The sequence below is a fragment of the Lepisma saccharinum genome, chromosome 17 (genome assembly GCF_977018435.1).
Source record: "Lepisma saccharinum chromosome 17, izLepSacc3.1, whole genome shotgun sequence".
Lineage (NCBI taxonomy): Eukaryota > Metazoa > Arthropoda > Insecta > Zygentoma > Lepismatidae > Lepisma > Lepisma saccharinum.
Genome location: NC_139245.1, coordinates 50,144,384 through 50,170,476, shown reverse-complemented (window position 1 = coordinate 50,170,476; position 26,093 = coordinate 50,144,384). Strand labels below are relative to the sequence as shown.

The window sequence follows — 26,093 nt, the reverse complement described above, 5'->3', positions numbered from 1 at the left end:
ACAACCTGGTTATGACCAACTCTTCAAAATTAGACATATCATAGAAATAGTAGAGAACACTTATCTTGAACACTTCTATCCTGGGTCAGAAATATCAGTAGATGAAATTATGCTCCGTTTCAAGGGCTGTTTATGGTTTAAGCAGTATATGCCATCCAAACCTTCTGCCAAGTGGTGTGTAAAAGTTTGGTCTTTGTGTGACAGCAAAACTGGATTTCTTTGTAAATTTGATGTCTATACTGGAAAGTCTAAGGGTCCAGTAGGTATTATTGAACCATTAGGAGATAGGATTGTTTTGAACCTCACATGTGGGTTTGAGAATAAAGGCCATATCCTGTATTGTGACAACTTTTTCTCCAGTCCTGCTCTTTTTCACAAACTAAGTAAAAAGGGCATAGGTGCCTGTGAAACTGTGAGGATAAACAGAAAAGGCCTACCTGTTGAATTGAAGCCACAGTTTTGTAAAATGAAAAAAGGTGATGGTCCTAAGGTTTGGGTGAATGCTGAAAAGAACATTATTACCTGCACTTGGCAAGATACAGGGCGAGTAAATCTTATGTCTACTGTACACAATACTGACACTGAATTAGTGAAAGTACGGTCTAAAACAAGTGAAAGTGGATATCGTACTCTGTCTAAACCTAAACTGGCAGGGCACTACAATAAACATATGAATGGGGTAGATAAATTTGACCCGATGTCAACAAACTATAGATACACACACAAAAATATCAAGTGGTATCATGTTCTATGGTATTTTCTAATTGAAACGGCCCTTGTCAACGGGCGTATCACCTACATCATGGCTACAGGGAAGAAAATATCTGGCACTAAATTTTCGCCATACAGTGATTGAGGGACTCCTGGAGAATTACAACAGAGCACCGCCTGCTAAGAGAGGAAGAAGATCTGACACGTTACCAGAAGCTCGACTGAAGGAACGTCATTTCATCCAACAATATGAAGAGAAGTCACACAGACCTGACTGCTGTGTTTGTTCCATGAGACCCTCCCAGTGCAAATTCAAGGTAAAGAAAGACTGTAAGAGGAAGCAAACATCTTTCTACTGTTCAGCATGTCCAGGAGAGCCACCACTCTGCGTCATCCCGTGTATTGAGAAATACCATACCATCAGGGACTACAGAATGGTTTGCCAGTGCAAGGAATGACTTTTGTAAGTTCTCTATAACATATTTTGCAATGTAATTTTGTAAAATTATTCTTTCTAAAAAAATGTTTTTTTTTAAAAAAAATTTCAAAATTTTTCAAAATATCATACCACCAGGAACTACAGAATGGTTTTCCAGCACAAGGAATGACTTTTGTAAGTTCCCTATAACATATTTTGCTATGTAATTGTGTAAAATTATTCTTTCTAAAAAAATGTTGTTTTTCTTTCAAAATTTCAAAATTTTTCAAAATATCATACCACCAGGGACTACAGAATTGTTTTCCAGTGCAAGGAATGACTTTTGTAAGTTCTCTCTCATATATAATGCAATGTAATTGTGAAAACTATTTGTTTATAAAAAAAATATATTTTCAAATTTAATTACGAAGCCAAGGGATATTGTGTACCAGAGAATTCCGCAGCGAAAGAGTTAAGGAGCCCAAATTGTAACACAACCAAGATATTGTGTAAAGGGTGTCCGCAGGGGGGGTTAAATTTTAGGACCAGAACTTAGGAACATAAACCTAGAACCAGCTCTGTGGAAAATGTCAACCATCCCAGAAGTGAAAAAAAACAAAAACATTGCATACACCGACGACATAATTACATTGGTGGAAGCAAATTCTAGAAGGCAAATAGAAGTAAAAGCAACAAACACTTTAAACTCTTTTGCTGAGTGGTGTGAGTCTGCCAAATTGCAAATCACACTTCGTAATCCTAAAGGGCAATTGAATGCAAACAGAACACCTCAAATCAAATTAAAAGGGAAAAACACAAAAACGAAGGAACAGCAAAATATCTGGGGATACACCTACAATAGGAAAATATGTACTAAACAACATATAGAAATGGTTAGATCTAGAGCTGCAACAGTAATACATAAATTGGTAACACTAGGAACCTCTAAATATAAATTACCAATGAGAATCATAAGGGACTACTTACAAACGATCCATAATGCAAGAATAACCTACGGGGTTTCCTAACCTTTCTGGTTTAGGAGCGTGAAAATAACAAAAATAAACTGAGAACATCCCAGAGAAAAATCTATTCTAAAAATTACAGGTGCATTTAGAACCACCTCGACCTTAGCCTTGTTGGCAGTTACAGGTCTTTGGTCCATAGATAATATGGTAAAACACAAATCGGCGAGGTATGGTTAAAAAAAGGGAAAGGAAGAACAGCTAATCAACACACCAGGCAGGTTCACTCCCACTGCATTAGATATAAAAACATACAGAAGACACCCCGGAACATAAAATTTATCCAGACCTACAACCAACATAACAATAAATTAACTGTGCCACAAATTGCCAAATGATAATACCTACCAAATAATAAGTTCAAAGCACTGAACAAATTAGCGGATGAAGTCTTAAAAGGACGAGCTGAAGAAATATCAGACTGAGGAACCTGGCCAGCAACAACCACCAGAAACACAGTGTGTGCCACAACCTGAAACCATGGCAAAAACCAAGAACATCGAGAAGATTAAGAGCATTGCTCCCAGAGCAATGAATTCCAACCACTCGTGGACCAGAACACTTGTAATCTACAAAAGAGTGAGCAGATAGAAACACTACACCGCTTCGGGAGGATGTGAAGAGACCACAGAAAGAAGATGGATAATAACAGCGCGACAATAAGGAGTGCAGCACAAGAAGTAAATGGAGAGAGTGAGGCAACACACAGAGCAACAGGAAAACTTATCCTTAAACCCTAATCATATCTCTGAACTTTCCTTTTCCTTCCTGACGTTACCAGGGGGTGTTCTCAAACCTTCTGAGGCATCCCAGAAAGGGACTTCTAATGAAGCTCATTCCGGTAGAATACTCTTGTAGCTGGTTCCCAGCAAACACACTCTACCATAACATCCCCCCCCCCCCCACAACTCGGCTTCCTTCACTAACTCTCCTCCTGCCAAAATGTTTTAAACAGAAAATAAGATGGAAATAAACAAGACTCCATGAATAATTACAATAATATAACTTTTCATTTTTTTCTTCTCCTACATAAAATATATTCTAATGAAGGCAAATTATAATATTATTATCTTGTGGTTTAGGGAATGTAGTTATTTCTACCATTATATATGAGACAAGTCAATAATATAATGTCATATTAACCATTTAATATAATTTGCTTTAACATTTATTATTTATCTTGTAATTATATAAATATGTATATATTCTTTTAATACATCACCCCACATATTATTTTCCTTTTCTTTTTAATTTATTCCTTCTCTCACACTACATCAAACTTTCCATCTAGAACCTCTGATTCCACAACATAACGGTAACAAACGCGTCTTATCACGAAATTTGTAGACAAATAGTAGCATCATATCAAATCTAATTATACAGATTCAGCTTTAAATCTATAAACTCCAAATTCAAATTCACTTCATCATAATTAATACTTCCTCACCAACCTATTTATCATTTCTTTTCCATATTACTCTTGTACCACCCAACCAATAATAACAGTAAAAATAATAATAAAATACTAAGTAAAACAAACCTGTCCTGGAAACCACAATAAGCTTAGTCATGTTTCACTATTATTGTATTAATATTGTATTTAAATTATTTTGAAACAATAAAGTTTCCACAAAGAAAATAAACAGGGGAACCACCATTCAATGGAACTGACATCCTGGTTTATGATTAAAGGCACCAATACATTAAGTGCCTGGCTCTGAAAGTACGCTGGTGGAGGTGGGCTTTCTTTGGGAGTTCCCCTCCCCCTTATATTGATTTCATTCTTATTTGTACTCTTTAAGATGGTATTTTGAAATGTACAAAATAGAATTTCTTTCTGCAAAATTTCATGACATACCCCTAGAACAGCTGGAGTGGTCGATTGGCTCCTGTAAAGTTTCATTTATGTGTACTACAATATCAGCATAGTTAGTGTTCTTGGACCGGGAAGGACATCTCCGAACATGTCTCATCAAGTAGTAATTGCTCATGATGAAATGTTGCGTATTCTGGAGTGTTCAGTTGGTGATTATTATAATTTTTATTTGTAATCAAAATGTATCACAAACCACCTAAACACTTTGATTAGAATACATAAAGCACAGAAAATAATATAAATTAAAAATATGTTTCCATTCTACAATAATTACAATTTTTCAATGCATTTCTTATGAGGGATCAAAATTGCCCTTTTCTATGGGGTATCAGATCCTTCGCCATTCTAGTGTTACTATATATGTGGAGGTGTGCAGGATCCCGAAAAGTCAGGACTGGCATCGGGAAAAAAATATTCACCTCCCGATACAGATTTTAGGAAATTACATCCTGACTTTTGGGATCCCGAGCAGTCAGGAAATACAGAATAGTCATATTAAAATATTGTTAATTTGGAGGTTTTCTGCATTGTAAGTGTCTGGAACTTATCAGAAATTGTTGATTTTTATTCAAAAAATGTAAAACAATCACTTCGGGCGGTTGCACCATGTACACTCAAAGTGCCACTTATCAAATGCTGAATAACGACAGGTGGTTGTATCAACCATTTTTTTATCCTCCGCCTTGTAAGGTGGTATGTTCTCCGGCTTGCCGTATAACCTGGCAACAGAAACTGGAGAAAGTTGTGTTTTCGATGGTGTTTAGTTTGTTTATTATGTGCTAATGTCTGCTTGCAAATTCATGATATATGCTTTTTCAACTGAAATATGTTTAAAAAACGAAATATCTATTGCAATAAAATGAAACAGCTGATCGAAGTAGGTAATGCATGCATCGTACTCACATTTAATATCAAATATAATATGTTATATGATACAATATAACCAGGGTTGGCAAAATTTGATTTTTTTTAAGAAACAAAAGGTTTTTTTTTGTTTAAAACTTGATTTAAATGTTTTAAACAGTGTTTTAAACAAGAACTGAAAAAAACATGTTTTAAATTAATAAAACGTTTCAAATTTAATGCCAACAAGACTTATTTTCAAAGAATAATGAATAATAGAGAATCTGTTAATCATCCAAGGAAGGACTGTGTTCATATTATAAAGTAAATGCTTGACTAACTTCTTAAAATATACATTTATTTTAGTCTTAAATCTGCCATGCAGGCTGTTCGAAAAGCTTCAACTAATCCACAGTTGCCAGACCCCACTGAGTCCACATGGTAGCTACTCTGTTTTTGTCTTTTTTAAATAAATTTTATTGTGAATGCAACAAAATATTGACATTAACAACAATGTGCACATTTTGCAGTGTGTTAAGTGAGTAACAAAATGGGTTCATCCATTTTTTTAAATATTTTAAACACCTGCAAAAAAAACATAGCCAGGTGTTGTTTTAAACGTGACCATGGACATTCATCACTGTATGGTTCTTTGTTAAATCAGCAACTGAACAGATTTCTATACCCAATAAACAGAATAGCACGCAAATAACCACAAACTATCAAACATAAAGTACCAAAATGTGTTTTAAACAAGTCTGAAAAAACATGTTTAAAACACTTTGTTTTAAACATTTGTGAAACAACCAAAGCAGTGTGTTTTAAACGTTTAAAACAAGTTGTTTAAAACACTTTTGTTTTTAACATGCCAACCCTGTATATCATTGGATAATCTCATTCTTTGTTGATCAGCCCTCGTATAATGCCTCATTGATGATTTGAGGACTATGAAAAATTTCACAAGGTGGTCACATATTTTTGAAATGTACAGAACAGAAACAGGTTTTTTCTGTGTTCAATTCTTCAACGACTTCTCAGCAAATTTATTTCAGTACAACTGATATGTGACACATTGAACTCACGAAAAGCTCTACAACACTACGAATTTTTTAATGTTCCTTTACATATCTCAACGTGATCTGTTGGATGTAGGACACAGAAAATGTCCCCCTCCACTATGAATTCTTGAATGCCGAATAAGAATATTTTGCATGCAAATCATTTGTTACATCTTGAATGCACATAGTGGTTTTCTCAAGCATGGATTTTTAAATCTCTCATAACCTCTGTCATCTGTGTAAATAATTTGTTACACGTTCAACATTATGAATTCCTGAATGTTTTCTAAGAACTTCGTTACATGATAATGATTTGTTACACATTGAACAAATAGGGCTTCTCTCCAGTACGAATTCAGTAATTCATATTTCAGAGGAATCTCTTGTGTCCAACATGTGACAAAACCTCTGGAGAGATGGCATACCTTAAAGAACATTCACAAATTCATATCTGTGAAAAGCTTTTTCTCTTGTTCATAGTGTATCAAATCATTTGCATAACAAAATCTTGGTACACATTTAAGAACTCATGCAACAATTTATTTGGACACAAGTTATGGATTTGTGAATGTTTTCTAAGATATTCCTTCTTGTGTCCAAATGATTTGTTGCATGAGTTCTTAAATATGTACCAAGATTTTGTTGTGCAAATTATTTTACACGTTGAGCAAATATATGGTTCTCTCCTTTGTGAATTCTGAAATGTTTTAATGCAAATGATGTTATGCACGTTGAACACACACAGGGCTTCTGTCCAGTCGGAATTCTTAATATCTTCTAAAATCTTCCTGGTGTACAAATTATTTGATACACTATGAACAAGAGAAAAAAACTTTTCAAAGATATGAATTTGTGAATGTTCTTTAAGGTATGCCTTCTCTCTCCAGAGGATTTGTCACATGCTGGACACAAGAGATTCCTCTCCAATACTAATTACTGAATGTGTTTTAAGAACTTTCTTGCATGCAAAAGATTCGTTACATGTTGAACACACATATGGTTTCTCGCCAGTATGTATTCTTAAACATTTACCAAGGTCATGCTTACATGCAAATGATTTGTTACATGTTGAAGAAACATGGGACTTCTCTGCATTCTTTAATGTTTTCTAAGATATTCTTTCTGTGCAAATGATTTGTTACATGTTGGACACATATAGAACATCTCTTCTGCATGAACACTTAAATGTCTTGTAAGAAATTTCCTCTGTGCAAATGATTTGTTACACTTTGAACACACAAAAGGCTGTTGAACACACTGAATTCTTGTAAGTTCTGCAACATTTCCCAACTCTGTACATGATTTGTTGGATGTAGAACAAATTGGATCAATTCTTGAATATGTTGTAAAAGTCTCCTTCCGAGCAAACAATTTGTAACAAGTGGAACAAGCAAAATACCTTTGACTGTTATCACTTTGCATGTGAATCACAAGTTCACATTTGGGATGAAACAAAGCACTACCATCATTGGAAATAGCACAACCCTTTGAGTTTGAAGACTTTTTAAATTGTCTCCTTCCTGTAAATTCTAAATTAACTTCTTTATTCATTGCCCCAGAACAGGTTGTGGTTGGAAGCACTGAACTGCACAAAGAACTAATTTGTAGTTATCTGAATCCGAAGTTCTTATTTGAAACAGAATAAGTCCTTGTGGGATGTGAATGTATATGAGTATCCTCGTATTTCTGATGAAAGGTACTTCTAATCAATGCCTCATCATTTGATAATCTGGAAGGAGATATAAGTCATTAATGGCAAGTTATAAACAGGATATTTCAGAATAAGTACACAAATAACTCACTCAGCTTTAAATAACTTTCTATACTTTCTCAACCCATGTTAGCAGTTAGCAATTATGACATAAAGAAGAATCAATGATTAATACATTCTCCAAAACAAAGTAATATCAAATATTGTGGTATACTTAATAATAATCTGCTTTACTTTCCCAAAAGGAAATATGGTCTTTTGGTAGAAGGCACTAAATATATCTTTCAGATAATGATGAGATAAGGAAAGGATTCATGAATATTATTGTATGGTATTTAGACTATCCAACTTAGTATATTACTCTTATATATATGATTTCTGCTGAATGAATATTTCATATTTCCCAAATCCCCTTTCATATAGTTTTTTTTTTCTTCTTGCTCCATTGGGCTAGGACTTTTCAGAAATCAGAATCAAACCAAATACTAATTTCTAACGTCCTTCAATAACAAGTAAATAATTTAAAAGAAAATTTCCTTACATAATTTAATGTGATAATGATTCAGAGTTGTATTTCAGGTCCAAGGGTAGAGGGTTTCTAATTTTCATTATTTACTTAATCTTGCATGAACTTTTGCAGGGCTTTTAGCAAGAGCCAACCTCTGCTGCCTGGTGAAGGCTCACTCTTCAGGACATGTAAAGGTTACATAGAACAAACATTTTTTTGGTTGCTTTGTACAAATGGCAGACTCTGAGGTTGGCCCACACAAGATCGTTCTGCAGTGTTTCTCCAATGTGCCCTATTCTTTACAATGCAAGGGTAGCAGGATCATGCAAGTGCTGATTTTATGGATAGCATGCTGTGTGCATCTTACAGTGTGTTAAGCAAAGAGCATATATGACAAGAGGCCTCAATCGGGCTCGAGAAGCATCGTACGTACGTAGTTTGGCATTTACCCAAAATATGGCTCTCTCTCTCTCTTAGACAAAAGAACCTTGCTGAGCAGGGTCTTCAAAACAGGCATCAATTTCCAATGCAAAAGAGGCTGATAAGTAGGGAGCAGATTTATATGCACTAAAAAAAGCCAAAATATGCACTAAAAGTTTTCAAAACAACCCCTTTTAAGGTTCTTTATGACTTACATGGGAAGTAAATTTATCAGCAAATCACTGAACGCAATTATAGAAATGAAGGTGTGATAAATTGTGCTATTTAGTATCACCAAACATACTAACTTACAAATGTTTTAATTTTCATGTAACAAAATGATTATATTACATGCATTTCTTTGTCTGGAGGCTTGCTCTAGAAACTGCAATATTGCAATTATAATAATATATGTATCTTGTTGGTAACACTATGCTCTTTTCGTTGCATTAATCAATATCTTATTCTTTTACATTAGCATTTCAATATACTAGATGTGATTTATCAATGTTTTCAGATAGCAGACTATTGCGATTGTCAGATAATAAGTCTTTGCATTTTGAAAATGTTCTTTCCATTTCACAAGATGCCACTGGACAGTATTTTTTCATTTCATTTCTTGTGTTGATATCCTGATGTAAAATGAATTTTTCTGTATTCACAATTTTCAAATAAATAAATTTCAGTTGTGAAATACCCAGGCAAATCCTGGACAGGTTCCCCCTGCAGGAAAATGCAAACCTGGGTTTCTGGAAGCTGTTGCTAACTCTTCCTCCAATTTAGTTTTCTCAATTTCTCCTGGTACTATTTTCTTTTGAGCGATATTGAAAAGAGATTGGATGGACAAAGAATGGAAAGAAATCTAATCTTTGTCTATTCAAAACTATCAACTAAATTTTATCATATTTTTAATACTTCATTTAAGATTCAGATTAACTGCATTTTTATTCAAATTAACAACACAATGATTGTCCAAAAAAAATTAACATAACTTTATAAAAATCACAGTGTTCAGGTCAACGCAGGCAACAAATGTTTTCTGTTGCTAAAAATGAAAGCTCTGTTTGAGCATGGTAAATTTGCATTTCGGCAATTTTCCATTTAAGCTGCCAAAAACTACTCTAAATGCCTGAAATGTATTATATGTTTAGAGCTGTTACTTCTTATCTCATTCGGCATTTATTGTCACTTCTGCAGTGCACACAGACATACTTACAGATTTATCTAAATGTCACATTAACAAATAATCCTCAAACAATGCGATCCCAGTGTTGTCACTGGAATTTGCAAATGTGACTCTGAAATGGTATGAGACGAGTTTTGGAATATCCTTGACCCAACTAGTGCCCATGACCAGACGAAGTAGGCTATTTTTAATTGCTGACGGGGAAAATGAAGCAGACAAACATGAAACGAACCATTACATGAAAATTACTCCCAATATATGCAGATGATATGCACATAGAGCTAAAATATGCACTAACGTCCCAAATATGTATTTATATGTACTAAAAAACTTTGCCAGAGTAATTCACATCAAGTGAAATGGATAAATCCGTTGAGAGCGTATGAATTTTCCTTAAGGAAAAAACATGCAAATATGCAAAAATACGCCCCCCCCCCCCCCCCACTGATAAGTGATGACATCAAGAGAGACTGATCCTATGTTTTGGGGAAATACACCTACTGAATGAGCTAGGAGTTCGAAAAAGAGATCCTGTAAATTTATTTATTTCAAAGTAAGAATCACGTAAATTTGTGCGTTCGTGTGTAATACTAGTCTCAATTACATGATAGTGTTTGTGTTTCATTAGCGCGAAATACGAGAATTTGCAAACTCAGCTGATTGGTAATGTTGATTATATGAATGTTGACCGTGTAACTGCTAATGTTCCTTTACTTAACACAAAATAAAAATGTTAATTGTGATTTGTATATCTGCATTATTGTGCATACGTTGTCAGAAATTGTGCAGTTTGAAGTGTAAAGTTTTTACTTCCTAGTAGGGATGGGACCGATTAATCAGTACTCTATCAGTATCGGGTATCGGTTTATCGGTAAATTTACCGATTATTTTACCGATCCGATATATCGAAAAATATCTCATAATTTAGTGCAAAATTCAGCCATTTTGTTGTAATTTTTATGGATAATCTCGATGTCCTACTTTCTAAAAAAGTAATAGTCTAAATATTCAACTTCTTTTGCTCTGCAGTCACCTCGAAACACACATTTATTAAGGAGATCAGTGAACATTTCAGGTTCTTCAAGGACCATTTCTAATTTTATATCGGATCGGTAGAATATCGGTTATTGGTATCGGTAAATTTTATATCGGTACTTTATCGGTATCAGCCAAAATTTCATATCGGCCCATCCCTACTTTCTAGCCATACGGATATTCAGTTACTTCTTCAATAATGCATTACATTCCAGTTTACTAGCATCATGTGCACTATGATAAACATGACATGAAATAAATATAATGTCCATCAATGAAATTTTTCAACTTAGTTCAATTTTAATAACATATTTCACAAATATATGGTTGATAATTTTGTACCTTTGTACTCAGTGTGAACAATGAATGTTATATTTTCCCCTTGTAGAATATTTCTGTCAAAAACAGTAAGATCTTTATGATTATTGTGATGTAGTTATTGAACTTATAAAAAATGTGTACTCGTGTCACATAACAGCATTTAAGATATCTGGAAAAATAAATTCTGTAGATAAGTTCATAAAGTGAAAATGTGCTATTTAAAGAATAACAATTTGTGCCTTTGCACAGATCAGTAACTTATTTGATTTATTTTTATTTATGTTCCGTATGAAAAAGTAGGAGAGCGAGATATTATCTCAGCCTGTTCTAAATTTCACAAGTACAAGGGGAAAATAAAATTATAAATTTATGTAAGTGAATTTAAAGTTCTATATAGGTTCTCTAGAGTTCGTAATCTGGCCCAAGTTTAGATTCATTCTTTTTGGAAGGACGCCAAGAGAAGAAAGGGGTAGAAGACACAATGAACTGGATGGGGGACTGAAGATAAACAAAGAATGGAAGAAGGTGGTAGAAAGAGTGGAAAGTACAAGAGTGAAGGAGGAGAGAAGAAGAAAGAGGAATGAAGAGAAAAAGGATAAGGAAAAAGAGCATGAGATAAGGAGTCCAACCACATTCCAGATGAAAGGAAATGTTTATCCAAAGGAAATGTTTATTTAAATCACCTGTCAGATGAAACAACAGTTGACAGGAGGCCACCTGCTGGAACACCTGGAATGGAATGTTCCAGATAAACAAATTTCTAATTATCTTGTGTGTGTGTATATATATATATATATATATATATATATATATATATATCTTCCTGTTTTGTACCTTATTTCATTTGTATTTGGTACAGAGTCTGAAGAAGACCTTGCTAGAAGGTTGAAACATAACGTTTGGTTTTATGTTTTAAAATAAAATAAATTTTGCCTTGGTCAGCATATTGAGTTTTTGAAAATTATGAGGATTTTAGAATAAAAATTCCTCTAACAATATTCTCCATATAGTGCATGAGACCTACTGTGTTCTCTTGCTTTCTTGCTTTGGATTTTGTAATTAAAGTGAGTTACTTTCAATAATATTCTCAGCGTGTTTCATTTTCTATATGATTGTAAATCCCATCTCATGGGTTTGAATTAGTTGGTTAGGTCATTCAAGTTTGGTGTTCTTAGCATCCAGGTTTTTCGAGTAGTTTATGCTAGTTGCATTAGTATTTATACACTTTCTCTCTTCGACCGCACATGTGCGTACACAAATATTTAAATACGAAATATGATTTTTTTAAAACTTGTGCAGCCAAATATTTACCAGATTTCTCGAAAATTAAAAATTAATTCAAAGGACACACGGGTATTGCGTTTCCAAAGTTGAAAAGTTTATTTAATTCAGAAGTTCAAACTTACAAGCCACGGCCATATTCATATGAAGATAATGGGAAGGGATCAGCTTTCATAAGTCCAAGGATAGTAAAATTAAAATACCTGTATTATAACTAATAACTATTGATCATGGATGTTATTCACTAATAGTAAACTGGTTGATAATTACATTATTAAATTTAAACAGTTTTCAATTAATATTTCTAAACATCTCATTGAACATATAGACGTGCACTAATTATATTAACAATTACAATATTTTTCATTATGTACAATGAGATTTGTATTTGCAAAATTTTCAAATTATGGATGCATTAAACCCTCCCCTTATATACTGCCATGTTACAAGCTCTTTCCTCATCCTCCTGTACATAAACATTTACAAAATTGTCTTGCATACAGAGCTCGGACAGTAAGTTGTTATAATACAGCAATTAAATAGCAATTACATATGAACTATGATAATTCTTTATGAATTTGGAGTGTTTCGAATACAGAATAAAATTTTATATATATCGCCTTTTCTCAATTCGTAATTTCAAACATTAAGGTAGAATATGCACTTTCTAATCTTACATAAAATTTAAAATGTTCTTGAACCTCGCTCCCACCTGGAACTTCTGTTTATTGAAGAGGCAATGGCATAGATAATAAATTATCAGTACAATATAAAAAGAAAAATCTTTTATAAAATACCTAAAAGTACTTACGTTGGTGAGTAAATGATTTCCGTGAAACTACGTTTTGGGATGTAACTACTCCTTTTATCAGGTAGATAAGCTATGCCAATTTAATTATGACATTGGCTGCGTCAAACAAGACATCGGATCAAGAGGTATGGTAAAAATGGATAAAAAGGTTAAAATGTGATTTAAGGCAGCTGAACGTGTGTAGGTGCCTTATTCCTACCATTGCGTTAGAATCCTGATGTAAGCATCTATAAAACCACTAAAACAATTGCACTCAAAACACGTTAAAAACCACTTTTCCAGAAGTGGCTCAGTGGACCTTGTCTGAGGAGGCCTCTCACGGAATGCCGGAAGTTGTGCGGTACATTCCCATCTTACTCCCTATCCTTCCTCCTACTTCCGTTGGGTTACGTCATATCTAGCTCGAAATCTATTACTTCGCGAGACGTGCTGATCTGGAAGCAAATTTTTCCTCTTGTTGTATCCCACCTTTTGAACATTTTGATCCAATTTTCGTCAATGTTCCCGTGTTCTCTGTTTAGTTTATTATCCCTCCCTTTGTAGATATACGCTGCCTCGTATACATTCCTACTTGATGGTTTATGATCAACTCTCATTATTTCTCGCTTCTGAATGTCATGCTCTTCCTCAATCTGATAGTCCGGTCCTTGGGGTTCCTTCTTTTACATCTTTGTCATGTTCCCCCCACCTAACTTTCATACTCCGGCCTGTTTGACCTATATACACTTTATTACAAGAACATGTTATACTGTAAACCCCTTCTTCATCTTCCATTTTATTCTCCTTTTCTTTCCCATCCTTTTTATATTGTGTGAAATGTTTCTTTACCGTTTGTGGTGCCCTCATCCCGCATTTAATGCCGTATTCTTTGGCTACTCTTTCCATCTTTTCTGAAATTCCTTTGAAATATGGAATGCCAATGCATTTGTATTTTCTATTATCCAAGTCAATTTTGTTTTCCTGTGTCTTTCCTCCTCTGTCACTGTTCATTTCTCCCCCCTCTTCCCTATCTTTTTACATATCTTGTGCGCTTTCCTGCGTATCCTATTCAGGTTTTCCTCTTTGTATCCATTCCTTATTCCCATCCTATAGATCCATTCTTCTTTTTCCCTTTCATTCTTTTGACTGCATAATTGTATTCCCCGGATGAATAAGTTAAGAAAGATGTTGTGTTTTGTTCTTTTGGCATGTTCTGACTTGCTAGGAATGTAAGTGTACGTGTGTAAGATCCGTTTTTTTAATCTTCTTACACTTGAGAAGCAGGAACATCAATTACAAGAATTATCATTATAAAATATAGCTTTCCCTCACACTATTGCACCTTCTTACATTATTTCATTATTTAAATATGTACAGATGGTAAAATTGCATCACACGTTGTCTTTTCGTAGGCTCGAGATTAAAATGGATTCTTGAAGAGCAGACCACAACAATCATGGGCCTAATGTATCAACATCACAACTTTGGAAGTCTTGTTTACGCCTTAAATTGACCGCACAGAAATACGACGATATGCAGGGCTCATTTTTCTATGGTATACTTTTTAAAATCGTTGCACATAATTTTTTTGTCAAAATTTTATTTTGCAGAATTATTTTATCTTAATGGTGGATATCTGGATATCAGTTATAACTACTGTGGCGACTAGATAATAGTATATTAAATCAATCTACCCGCCACAGCTTCTCTCTCTCCAAATATGGTGAGATTGAAGTGTATTAAGTGATCATAAAGCACGTAAGAACTTAGTCACGTAATGTTCGCCTTTCAGTAGTAAGAATTGCCGGTAGAGGTTCTCCTCATGGCAACATGCCTGGTTACGCATGCACGTGTTTATCTTGCACGACTGAGCTGTCCTTGCAAGAGAGAAAATAGAACGAGACTCGAGCCTGCTGAATCAACTTATCGACGAAGCACTCGGAGTTCCAGACCGTGTGCTCTCTCCCCTACTGTTGCGTAAGAGGCAAAATACACAAAATTGGCTAGCGATTGCTTTCACTTGAGATTACATCATGTTTTCCAACTTGAATGGAATTTGCCGTATTATGTAACAGGGGATGGAACACAGTTAGCATGGGTTTGGTCAAAAAAGAAGTAAATTAGTTTCTTTTCATTGCATTTGAGATTTATTTAGAATTTCAGAATACTGTAGATTTTTGCATGTACTCCGAAGGCACTTATTTCAATGATCTACTAACACTGTATATTTTCTGGTGACTTTTTATATGACATGAGAATGAATGAGTGTAAGTATACTTGAATGTCTTTTCTGCAATTATGTACATATTGTATCTTTAATGTTGTGGCCCTTGTGCGAGAAAAGTAGAATAAATGAGTGCGTGAAAGCTGGTTGTGAAATAATAGCAATTGAGTCACGATATATTTATATATATTTGTCTAGTTCTTGCAGGCAACTTACAAACAAGTCTAGAATAAGAAAATAGGGAATAATTTGCATATTGCGGACAGTAATTAAATATTCTTGGCATGGTCATTTTTTTACTAATTAGTAATCCTGTTCTTGTTGGAAATATTGACCTAGAAATTGTATGTTGAAATTGCATTCACTGTTATCGTCAATCAGTATACTTTGTAAACTATTTGGACGAAGTTAATTGGACATAGAATGAACCTATCGGGTTCAAAGGAACTGATGTAAAGAAATTCTATTTATTATTGTTCCATATATGCATCTTGTCCAAGTTGACAGTTAAAATAAAAGTCAGTTAACGTTGTATCCTTTTTTCTTTTGAGTTAAAATATGAACTTTTCAGGGTACAAAATAGAAGCTCAACATAACTTAGAACGTAGAATAGAGGACTGGATTGAAAGGATTAAATTGCCTTTTCTTGTGGAGTTAAGTAAATTCATTGGAAGGGCGGAACTAGACGATTCCCCCATATTTCCGATAAGTTTACGTTACTACCGGAGCATTCATTCGATACAAATTGGGTTCTTTTAACTGGAAGGTGAAAACGACCCTGGCAGCGGTCTCGATATGGGTAATTAGTGGGCATACAGAAAAATGAGTGTAGTAGTAGTAGTCTTGATGAATCGCTTCCACAAATAACACGTATGACGTCATGCAATCATAGCTTCCTTTTTACAGGTATGTCATGCATAGTAGTAATCTTGTAATATCAAGTACGTATATTGATGACCAAGATTTGATAGTAATCTTGCTTTAAGAATATTTGGCTAATTATTTGATACTTAATAGCGGAATCAACAAGACTGCTCGCTTACTATAATAAGTTCTAGTATTGTATGTTACAAAGTAAGTGGGATAAAAAGGTACTCGTACCAATACAGAAGGAATGATAGAAGACGTATAAGGCGATTCCGAATTGAGGGTAGATGATGTTTGAAGATTGCTGGTTACATTAAAAAATTATGTACTTTATTTACAAAGGTTTGGATCATTCATACACTCACTACATAAGGAGGCTATCTAAGTGTAAAAGGTTATAGTCATCATTACAAAAAAGTATAGCTTCGCTTATAAGTAAAGGAAAAGTGTACCCCTGTGCATAGCACCACGCCATGAAGGCGTATAGGGGGTGTGGGGGTAATAATAAGTAAGTAATTGCCACAAAAAGATGGTAGCTGAGCAATTAAACTAAATACCCACTACACAACTTGGATATTCAGAAAATCTGAATATCCATCATTATCATCCTAGAAAGAGCCAGTTTTCAAATTGCCATTGATACATGAAGAAAAACAGGTTGCATTCATATGACAAACGTCTGCTTCCAGTAATGACAATAATATTTCAAATGTTATGTGTCATACTTTCCAAGATGACCTTATCTGCCAATGAAAAAAATATATATACCTATTCAACAAGTTACAACAAGAAATAATGTCATTACCCTTCTAAAACACCCCCTTTAGACAAGGTTTGAACACCACGTTGAATTTATTCCATGTACAGAATCTACATTGTCTACTCGTCGAAGCCCTTCATTGCTTATTATACAAGGACCAACATACGAGGTGTGGCTAGAAAAAAAATGGATTGATGTTGATGTCGACAAATGGCAAGCGCATCAAGGTAAAGTGGTGAATGAGTGTATAACGTGATATCCTGCATATCGACTGTGTGATTTCCCAGGGTGCACGGCGATCAGTTCCGCTGTAGCTTGTGGACGAAGTGAACCGTACATCTGTGCTCCGTCGGAAAAATGTTAAGTGTGAAAGTGGAACAGCATATTAATTTGAAGTTTCTTATGCCACTCGAAAAATCCGCCACAGAAACTTATGGTTTGTTGAAGGAAGTATACGGAGATGAGTATTTATCACGCACACAAGTGTTTCAGTGGTTTAAAGAGGGACGAGAAGTGATAGTAGACGACTTGCATCCTGGACAGCCTTGCACGTCAAAAACGGAGTCAAACATTGCAAATGTCGGTGAATTGATTCAAAAAGATTGTCGCTTGAGTATTCGAGCTATTGTAAAACAACCAACATTATTACATTACAGTGCTGACGACTCTTTTTGAGCGACTAAGATGATGACGACCTGATTTGTGGAAAAGCAAGTAATGGATTCTTCATCAGGACAATGCTTCTGTCCACACGACATTGTCAGTCAAGGCATTTTTGGCCAAGCATGGGATCCCAGTGTTAGAACCTTCACCCTATTCACCGGATATCACTCCCTGCTACTTTTTTTATTTCCAAAAGTCAAATCAGCACTGAAAGGAACCAGATTTACGACTGTAGAATCTGTGAAAACAAAAACGACGGAGGTCACGAACATGGTTTCAGAAAATTATTTCCAGCACTGCTTTCAGCAATGGAAGATTCGTATGGAGCGGTGTATCGATAGTTCAGGGGAGTACTTCGAAAAGGATAATGTTTGTATTGTACAAAATAACCAATAAAAGATTTTATAGCAACAGTCCGGTTTCTTTCTAGCAACACCTCGTAACATATTAGAAACTTTCATAATCCTTTTGTTTCCTAACTGCTAATCACTGTAATCAGTCACGCCTTAGCGATGGTTGTTTCAATGCCAAAGCACTCGGGACAGTTTGTTTGTAAACATACATCTGAGTCAAGGATTGCGAAGAATTTTCCCGGAGGGTGGAAGACTAGGATTCGAAGAACCTTTACCTCATCTAACGGGACACTGGATCTTCTGACGTCACACTTCGCTAGCACTGGGGAACACAGTTTTTGGCACATTAAACGTATAGTGTGTTTCTAATGTAAAATTTTACGCCGAATTCAAATATGCACTCATAAATTTTCTATCACACACAGTTTTAGTACAATGACATTTTTTAAGTATTGCTTTTTCGGAATTTTAGGTATTTTCTCTGTGATAAGTAATGTGTGTAAAACAATATTTTAAATGATTTCAAACAGAAGGTGGGCACAATTTAACCTTTATGAACGCATAATGACACATGCAATTTATTTTGGGGGAGGGCTGAATCACATTGAAGGGGGGCGAAACTCGTATTTGATAAGACTTCTATGGAAATGAAATGTTGTAGCTTGCAAACCTCATATTTGATGTGACCAATGGAAATGAAATGTTGTAGCTTGAACCACGAGATTATTCATCAGATTGTTATTTCTGTTTCACAAAGGTAAAAGGAATAAGTAGTAAATGCAAAAAACAGTAAAGTAACCAAATTTGCCATCTGCTGTGAGCCCAGTACACATCTAACTGTAGTGGATGGATGGGAACATGAGGCAGCTACCAAAGTTCAAAATGGAAAGCAAGATCATTCTACTTTCAAAGCCTCTTCCTGTGAACCTCATCTGCTAACACAAGGTGAATTAAAGAACCCTGTTCGGGATTTGAAATTGGGAAAAATAGGCCAAACTGTTGGTATTTACTGTAGGCTGAAAGGCTGGAATCTCTTTCATAAAGACACCAAAGTGTGTTTCTTTCGTAACCAACAATAAGGGAGTTTGAATAATTTAATTCCAGAGAAGATGAAAGTGTATTACATAGGCATAGCTACGAGATGTGCCGGCCCTAATGGGCTGCTTTATCAAAGAGAATTAAGGACAGCTATTTCAATAAACATCTTTCTTTTTCCAGAATAAAATTATTTAAAATACTGAACTCGCTGAATTTATCCCCGAATCCCACCCCCTTCCTCAATATTGGTATAAAACTTACCTATATTTGTGGAAATGTGGAAACAGGTTCTTTCCTTTACTGAACGCTCGAAATTAGAAACTGATACAATACAGGGAAACAATATGTATAACAATAAGAACAATGTCACAGTAACATATTTGCTGCCAACAATCGCCTTCCCCTCCATTCTCACAATCAACTAATTATTGTATGCTTTCTGTGGGGCAGAAAGCTTATCAGTAAACATTTTGACAATGCAACTATATTGTTGGAAGTTTATTTCTCAATGTCGCTGGTGGCTGGTATTTAATTCTCTTTCCTGAACCGACTAGTTTATTTCGTTGTAAATGTCGTTGTACTTGCTTTTTCAGATTCTGTTGCAAATTCGTCTCTCTGAATGATTGAAAGAGCCATTATTTGATGGAAATTGCTGCTTGTGGACGTGATATTTCATTCGTGTAAACTTACCGTACTTTTTTTAAATAGTGAGTTTATGCTCTAAAAGAAGATGGATCGTTTTGTCATAAGACTGAAAAGAAACAAAGGTGGTCCCGATCGAAAGCAGGCAGTTGAAAGTTCAAGTGGTAGTGCCTGTGATAGTGCAAGTTATAGTGGTATTGGTGATCTTGTAAATATCAAATCATTCTGTTTCGATGCTCCTGACGCTGATCAAACACCAGGTAAGCCTATTGACATATCAGTAGATCCTTGTGACCCTGTGAATGCAATACCACATAACAGAACAGAATGTGATGTAAAGGTGAAATTAGGACCATACCAACCAAACCTGGTCGTTTTCCCTATAGTCGTTTCACGTTCAGAAGACACAATGGGCTCTTATGGACAATGCTTTTCTTATGGGAAAATACGAGCGCGCTGTTGTGAAATTTCTGGATTTACAAATTTAGCTTAAGTAAAATCGGTACCTGCAGTTTTGCAGGAAATTTTGTAGAGAATACAATGGTGAACACAAAAAACTGGTAACTTGCTTACATATTTTTAGATAAATTAAAAACTCAAATTTTCTGTGAAAACAAAATTTTTACTAACTAACTAACTAACTCCCTAGCCTTCTTAAACCTGAAGGTTCATGGCTGCAGCAACACAGGCCTTCCATCTGTTCCTATCTTGAGCAAGTTCTATATACTCTTTTCCATCCCTACCGATTTCCCTTAGGTCCATCTCAACGTTGTCCCTCCATCTTCGTCTTCCTACAGGTCTCTTACCATCAGGTTTCCCAAGAAGACTCCTGTAAACTCCTCTTTCCTCTCCCATTCATGCCACATGGCCTGCCCACCTAAGTCTTCTTGATTTAGTTATTCTAATAATATCTGGACATGAATACAAATTATGTAGTTCTAAATTATGTAACCTTCTCCACTCACCTGTCTCCTCATCCCTTTTAGGTCCAAATATTTTTCTAAGGATCTTATTTTCAAATACTCTCAATTTATGTTCCTCTTTCAATGTAAGGGACCAAGTTTCACATCCATATAATACTACAGGCAAAATTACTGTTTTGTATATTTTAACTTTTAGTTTCTTAGATATTAAACGAGAAGACAAAAGTTTATGAAGAGAGAAGTAACATGCAAAATTTTTACATTGTTTTTATTCCTAACGTTGAAACATGAAGTAAAACTGAAGCTGTTTTTTAATTGTCATAGGTGATGGTGGTGCTCAGAATTTATCAATACTTTAAAGCATATTTGCATTAAAAAATATTCAAATAAAGTATGTGGAGATTTTTTATATTCGTGCAGTAGAAAATGTCGTCGCTGGCCATTTTTTGTTCTGTAATTCCAAGCAAAAACTTCCAGCGACAAAGTTGTGGAGAAAATAATGAAATTATTTTTTATAACCACTCAAAAGTTTCCAGAAATATTACTTCCATGCATTTGGAGTTTCTTTTTAACCCGAACCGTGCGCGAAGTAAGGAGACGTTGTCTGGCCATCTTGAGCTGACTCATGTTGGATTTAGGGATGATGTACGACTTAAAAGAGAGAGAAATGCAATCTTTAAACACGAGAGAAACAGGACATGACATAGAGTGGGATGAGGCTAAGCAGATAGGAAGGGAGAAGAGAATGCTAGTGAGAAAATGGAAGGAAGCCAAGGAAATAGAGAAGAAAGGTGAAGAAGACACAATGAACTGGAATGGGGGACTGAAGTTAAACAAAGAATGGAAGAAGATGTTAGAAAGAGTGGAAAGGACAAGAGAGAAAGAGGAGAGGAGAAGGAAGAAAAATGAAGGGAAAAGAGTGTGAGATTAAAAAGTCCAACCACATTCTATATGGAAGTAATTGTGTTTAGCCTTTTAGGTGAAAGTAAAATTGGCAAGTGAAAGTCACCTGCTAGAAAGTTCCAAAAAACTTTCTAAATAGTCTGGAGGGAGTAATGTTTGTGTATATATAATACCCTGTTTTTGTATCTTTTGCTTTTGTACTTGATACAGAGTCTGAAGAAGACCTTGCTAGAAGGTTGAAACGTTACGTTTAGTTTATGTTTTTAATAAAATAAATTACTGCCTTGGTCAGCATATTTAGTTTTTCATAATCATGGAAACAAGGCTTAATGGTTTTATTTGAACTAGTTTGTAACATCTCTCTCTCTCTCTCTCTCTCTCTTATATACAGGGTGACTGGTAATTAGATGTATTCCCTGAAAGGGGTTAAAGTACAGACAATTTGCAATAAATTTGACCATATGATACCCCGTCCGAAAATTAGTAGTTTTCGAGATAATCGAATTTCAATTGTTTTTTTAAAAAAATGACAATTTTCCACATAAAAAGATGAATTGAGGAAAAACTGCTCATTGCATGGAACTTGTTTCAGCATTTTCTGATAGCTAACTATTAAGTGGTTCGTTGAAAAAAAAGTTTTTCCCAAATAACAATCACATGTAAGTAACGGGTGGGTCTAAACTTACAAGTGATGATAAAAAATTGCACTCTTAATTTACTTGGCAACGTATTAATAACAAAAATGGTATGACATGAAGCGTACAAATTACTTAAATTACTTCCTTGTGACATCTGCTATCCAACAAGCTACAAATGTTGCTGACATTCACATTTGTGTACAAGAAATAATACTTCATTCATCTTCATGTGAATGAAATCAATGACCAATACAATTAGAGAACATTACACGTCTTGCTCACAGTGGGCACCTCTGTTACAAATGCAGGCACGCGGGTTGTTACAGACATTTGTTCTCTTAACTCGTGATGTGATGGTGTCCTTGATGTGTTGACCAGCTGTAAAGATCCTCTCCCTGAGCTCTTCTTACGAGTTTACCGGTGTCTTGTCATGTGGCTCCAAATGTAAAAGTCGCAAGGCTTCAAATCGGGGGATCGAGCCGGCCAGGGAATCGAGCTGCCTCGGCCAATCCATTTCTTTGGATAATTTTCATCCAGCCACTGTTGCACGCCCAGGCAGAAGTATTGATGGGCGTAATCAACAATAATTTGATCGAGCCATTTTTCCTGCCCCAAATCTTAAAAGGCGTCACTTACGAACATTTCTTGAGAAACGGGATGACAATGTTGTTGGAGCATGTGCCTCTAGCTACAAGATGTGACATGATTTATCAGCATGATGGCTGCCCAGCTCGATCCCCCAATCGATTTGAAGGTCGTAGGTTCAAACCCTTCCGGTGGCAGAAAATTTTCGTAAGTTTTAGACCTATCCCATTGTGTTCATTGTCCACGCCGTGTGAAACGGAATGATTCAGTTTGGAATTAACGATGGGGGGAGGGGAAATGTTAAATTACAAAATCTCCATTTCAACGAACCAAGAAGTGGACAAAAATTGGATAATTCTTATAAATATTTAAATTACATTCATGTTTTTAGTGGTATAATCGCAGGTAAAATCAAAGATCTTACATGGAAGATTTTACCTTGCTCTGAACTAAGCCAAAGGGCATTTCGAACCGATCTAATACATTCTCCAATACATTTCAAAATGTTATTCAATGTTTCATGTCGATAATTTGACCAATGCATCAATTCTTGACGCTGAGACGATATTTTCTGCAACTACCTCTTCTCTTCAGTCCCTTCTGTTCTTCTCTTCTCCTTCTCCTCTCCCCTCCTTCTGCTCGCTCTGATTTTATCTCATATCGCCTTCCCTACTTTTCTCGCATCTTATCTCCATCCCACTCATCTCCACTCCTCGTATCTCCTGTCTTAGATTTCCGACTCCACTGCACTCTTCTCCTCTTCTTTTTGTTCTTCTCTTTTTCTCTCCTTTACTTTACTCTCCACTCCCCTCTTCTCGTAACCTCTTCTCCTCTTCTTTGCTCCATTTTCCTCATCTCTCCTAGAATCTTTTTTCATTCTCCTCACTACATCTCCTCTCCTCGTCTATCCTCTCTTTCTTCTCTCCTCTACTTTTTCTCTTCTCCTTTCGCTTTCTCTTTCTCCTCTCCTTTGTCACCTTTCGTTTTGTCTCACCTCCTTTCCTTTCTGTAGACTCATCAGCGATGAAATACTAGAAAACCAATTTTTTTTTTACTTTCAGAAAGAAATTTGTCACTTGCGATATAATAGTGATATTTTTAATAGTTTTATACAATATTACTTGTTTTTCTTTCTTTCGCGTATTTTATAAATATCTATTGTGCATGTGGCAACCCTGAAATTGAGCCTAACTCTACACACAACCCACCAACGCCTTATGTAAATTGGGTTGCCTAGTTTAAAATGTTGTTGTCCTAAAACTTTTGAGAGACACTGTACAAACGTGTGCATTATCGCTGATGAAACGAGTGATTGTAGTCATGAACAGATGTCTATAGTTTTTCGATTTTTTTGATGTCATTAAACAGTTACCTGTTAGCATTTAGTGGCTCTTCGTAATCTATCTTCTGTAGATGCACAGACAATTTTTAGTACGTTAGCACTAGTAGTGTCAGTTTGGTGTTGATTGGCAAAATGTTCTTTCAGTTTGCTTTGATGGAGCCTCAACAATGTCTGGGACACTATCAGGGTTGCAAACATAGTGCAAAGAAAAGAACAGTTCAATAATGTACGTTCACTGCTATGCTCATTGTTTGAATCTTGTACTTGTGGACTCATGTAACTCGCGACCCGAAAATAGACGTGTTTCAGATTTTTTCAGAACAATTCAATTCCTTTAATCTCTCATTGAAGGTAGTTCGTCAAGGCATGCAGTTTTTGAAAGTGTATGCCAGGAAATTGGTCTAAGTTTAAGAACACTGAAGTCTTTGTCAACAACAAGATGGGCGTGCCGTGCTGAAGCTGTTTCTGCAGTGAAAAGGAACTACTCTGCAATTATTTTGGCTTTGGAAGAAATCACTCAAAACAGTCATCAGGGTGATGTTTCAACAAGTCAGATCGTTTGAGTTTGTCTTTTGTCTCACAATGCTGCATCCAGTCCTACAAATGATCGTGAAGGTTAGCAAGTTACTCCAAAGTCCAGATAGATTGCTGTGCAATCCACGAGAAATTCATCTCAATTCATGGATCTCTTCAACGAAGCTATTAAGGTCTGTGGTAGTCTGGAGATTTCAATCCCTCCAGTGAAGAGACACAAAATTGCCAAGAATCTTGACGAATCAGTCAGCTCGCAATATTTGTACGAAACAAAGGAAGAGGAGATGAGAATTTCTTGTTGTTATCCTATTCTAGACTCAGTTGTTTGTGGTACTGATGAGAGATTTCGTCAAGAAACTGTTGGGGTCATCAGTGCCATGAGAAATCTGGTTGACTTGAATGTAAAGGATGAAGAAATAGCCGTCTTAGCTAGAACATTCGAATTGTCAGGCGACGAGTTGGCAGCAGAAGTAAGACTTCTGAAAGGAAAATCCTCTGTACCTAAGGGAAGTTCTTCTGTTACGCTACAGGAGTGGTTTGAGTGGTTGGAGAATGAAGAGAGAAAGAAGATATTTACTGAATTTTCTCTGTACTACAGTGCTTTTCTTCTGAGCTTCGAATACAATATTTGAAGAGTGTGTTTAGCGAAATTGAAAGGTCAGTGTGGAGTTAATTTAAAATTGTTGTGTATAATCGTTTTAGGAAATCGAAAAGTTCCGAACTAACGTTATATTGTGTGTGAACTGTTACAGTCATACAAAGATATGGGGTGTAATATCTCCCTCAAAATACATTTCTTTGACTCTCACCTGGATTCCTTCCCTGACAATCTTGGTGCCATCAAGTGACGAACACGGGGAGCACTTCCACCAAGACTTCTCCCTCATGGAAAAGAGGTACCAAGGACAATAGAGGGCTAGAATGCTTACTGATTACTGTTGGATGCTGAAGAGGGATATTCCAGGTGCAAAATGCAGAGGAAAATCAACAACTATCACATATTAGCTAAGTTGTATAGTGTCATATGTATGTAAAGATGCACAAACATATTTCACACTTAACCTGGATGTCACAAGAAACTGTGGGTGATGGAGAAAAACTACTTACACATTTGAATTCAACGCAAAAAGTACTATTAGGATTAGCTATTTTCCCTCATGTACCAGGGGGAAAAAAAGGTCAATTTTGTTCCCCAGTGTAGTTGAAGCATATCTGGGTTTGTAATGTAGCAAGCTGCAAGAAGTTCTTACTGTTACCGCTATGAGGCGTCACTGGCACTAGCAAAATGCCATTGGCGCCTCCTATCGGAGAATAGCTCAGTTTCTTGAGGGCATTGAAGTTTTGATGAAGCTGGTTTGCTACCTGTAGTGAATATCTGCCTATTAACATATCTGTAACAAAACTGTAACTTTGAGAGTCTACAACAAAGGCACATCCC

The 26,093-nt window shown here is 35.6% G+C and overlaps 1 protein-coding gene across 1 annotated transcript in view; it reads right to left on the bottom strand.

The window, feature by feature from the left end:
- Window positions 1-7,013: 7,013 nt before the first annotated feature.
- The window catches only part of LOC146001741 (uncharacterized), a 100,436-nt gene continuing 81,356 nt past the window's right edge, over window positions 7,014-26,093 (bottom strand). The window contains exon 5 of the mRNA XM_083139447.1: window positions 7,014-7,660. Coding sequence (XP_082995573.1) covers window positions 7,649-7,660 — 12 coding nt within the window. The 3' untranslated portion in view covers window positions 7,014-7,648. The remainder of the gene's footprint in view (window positions 7,661-26,093) is intronic.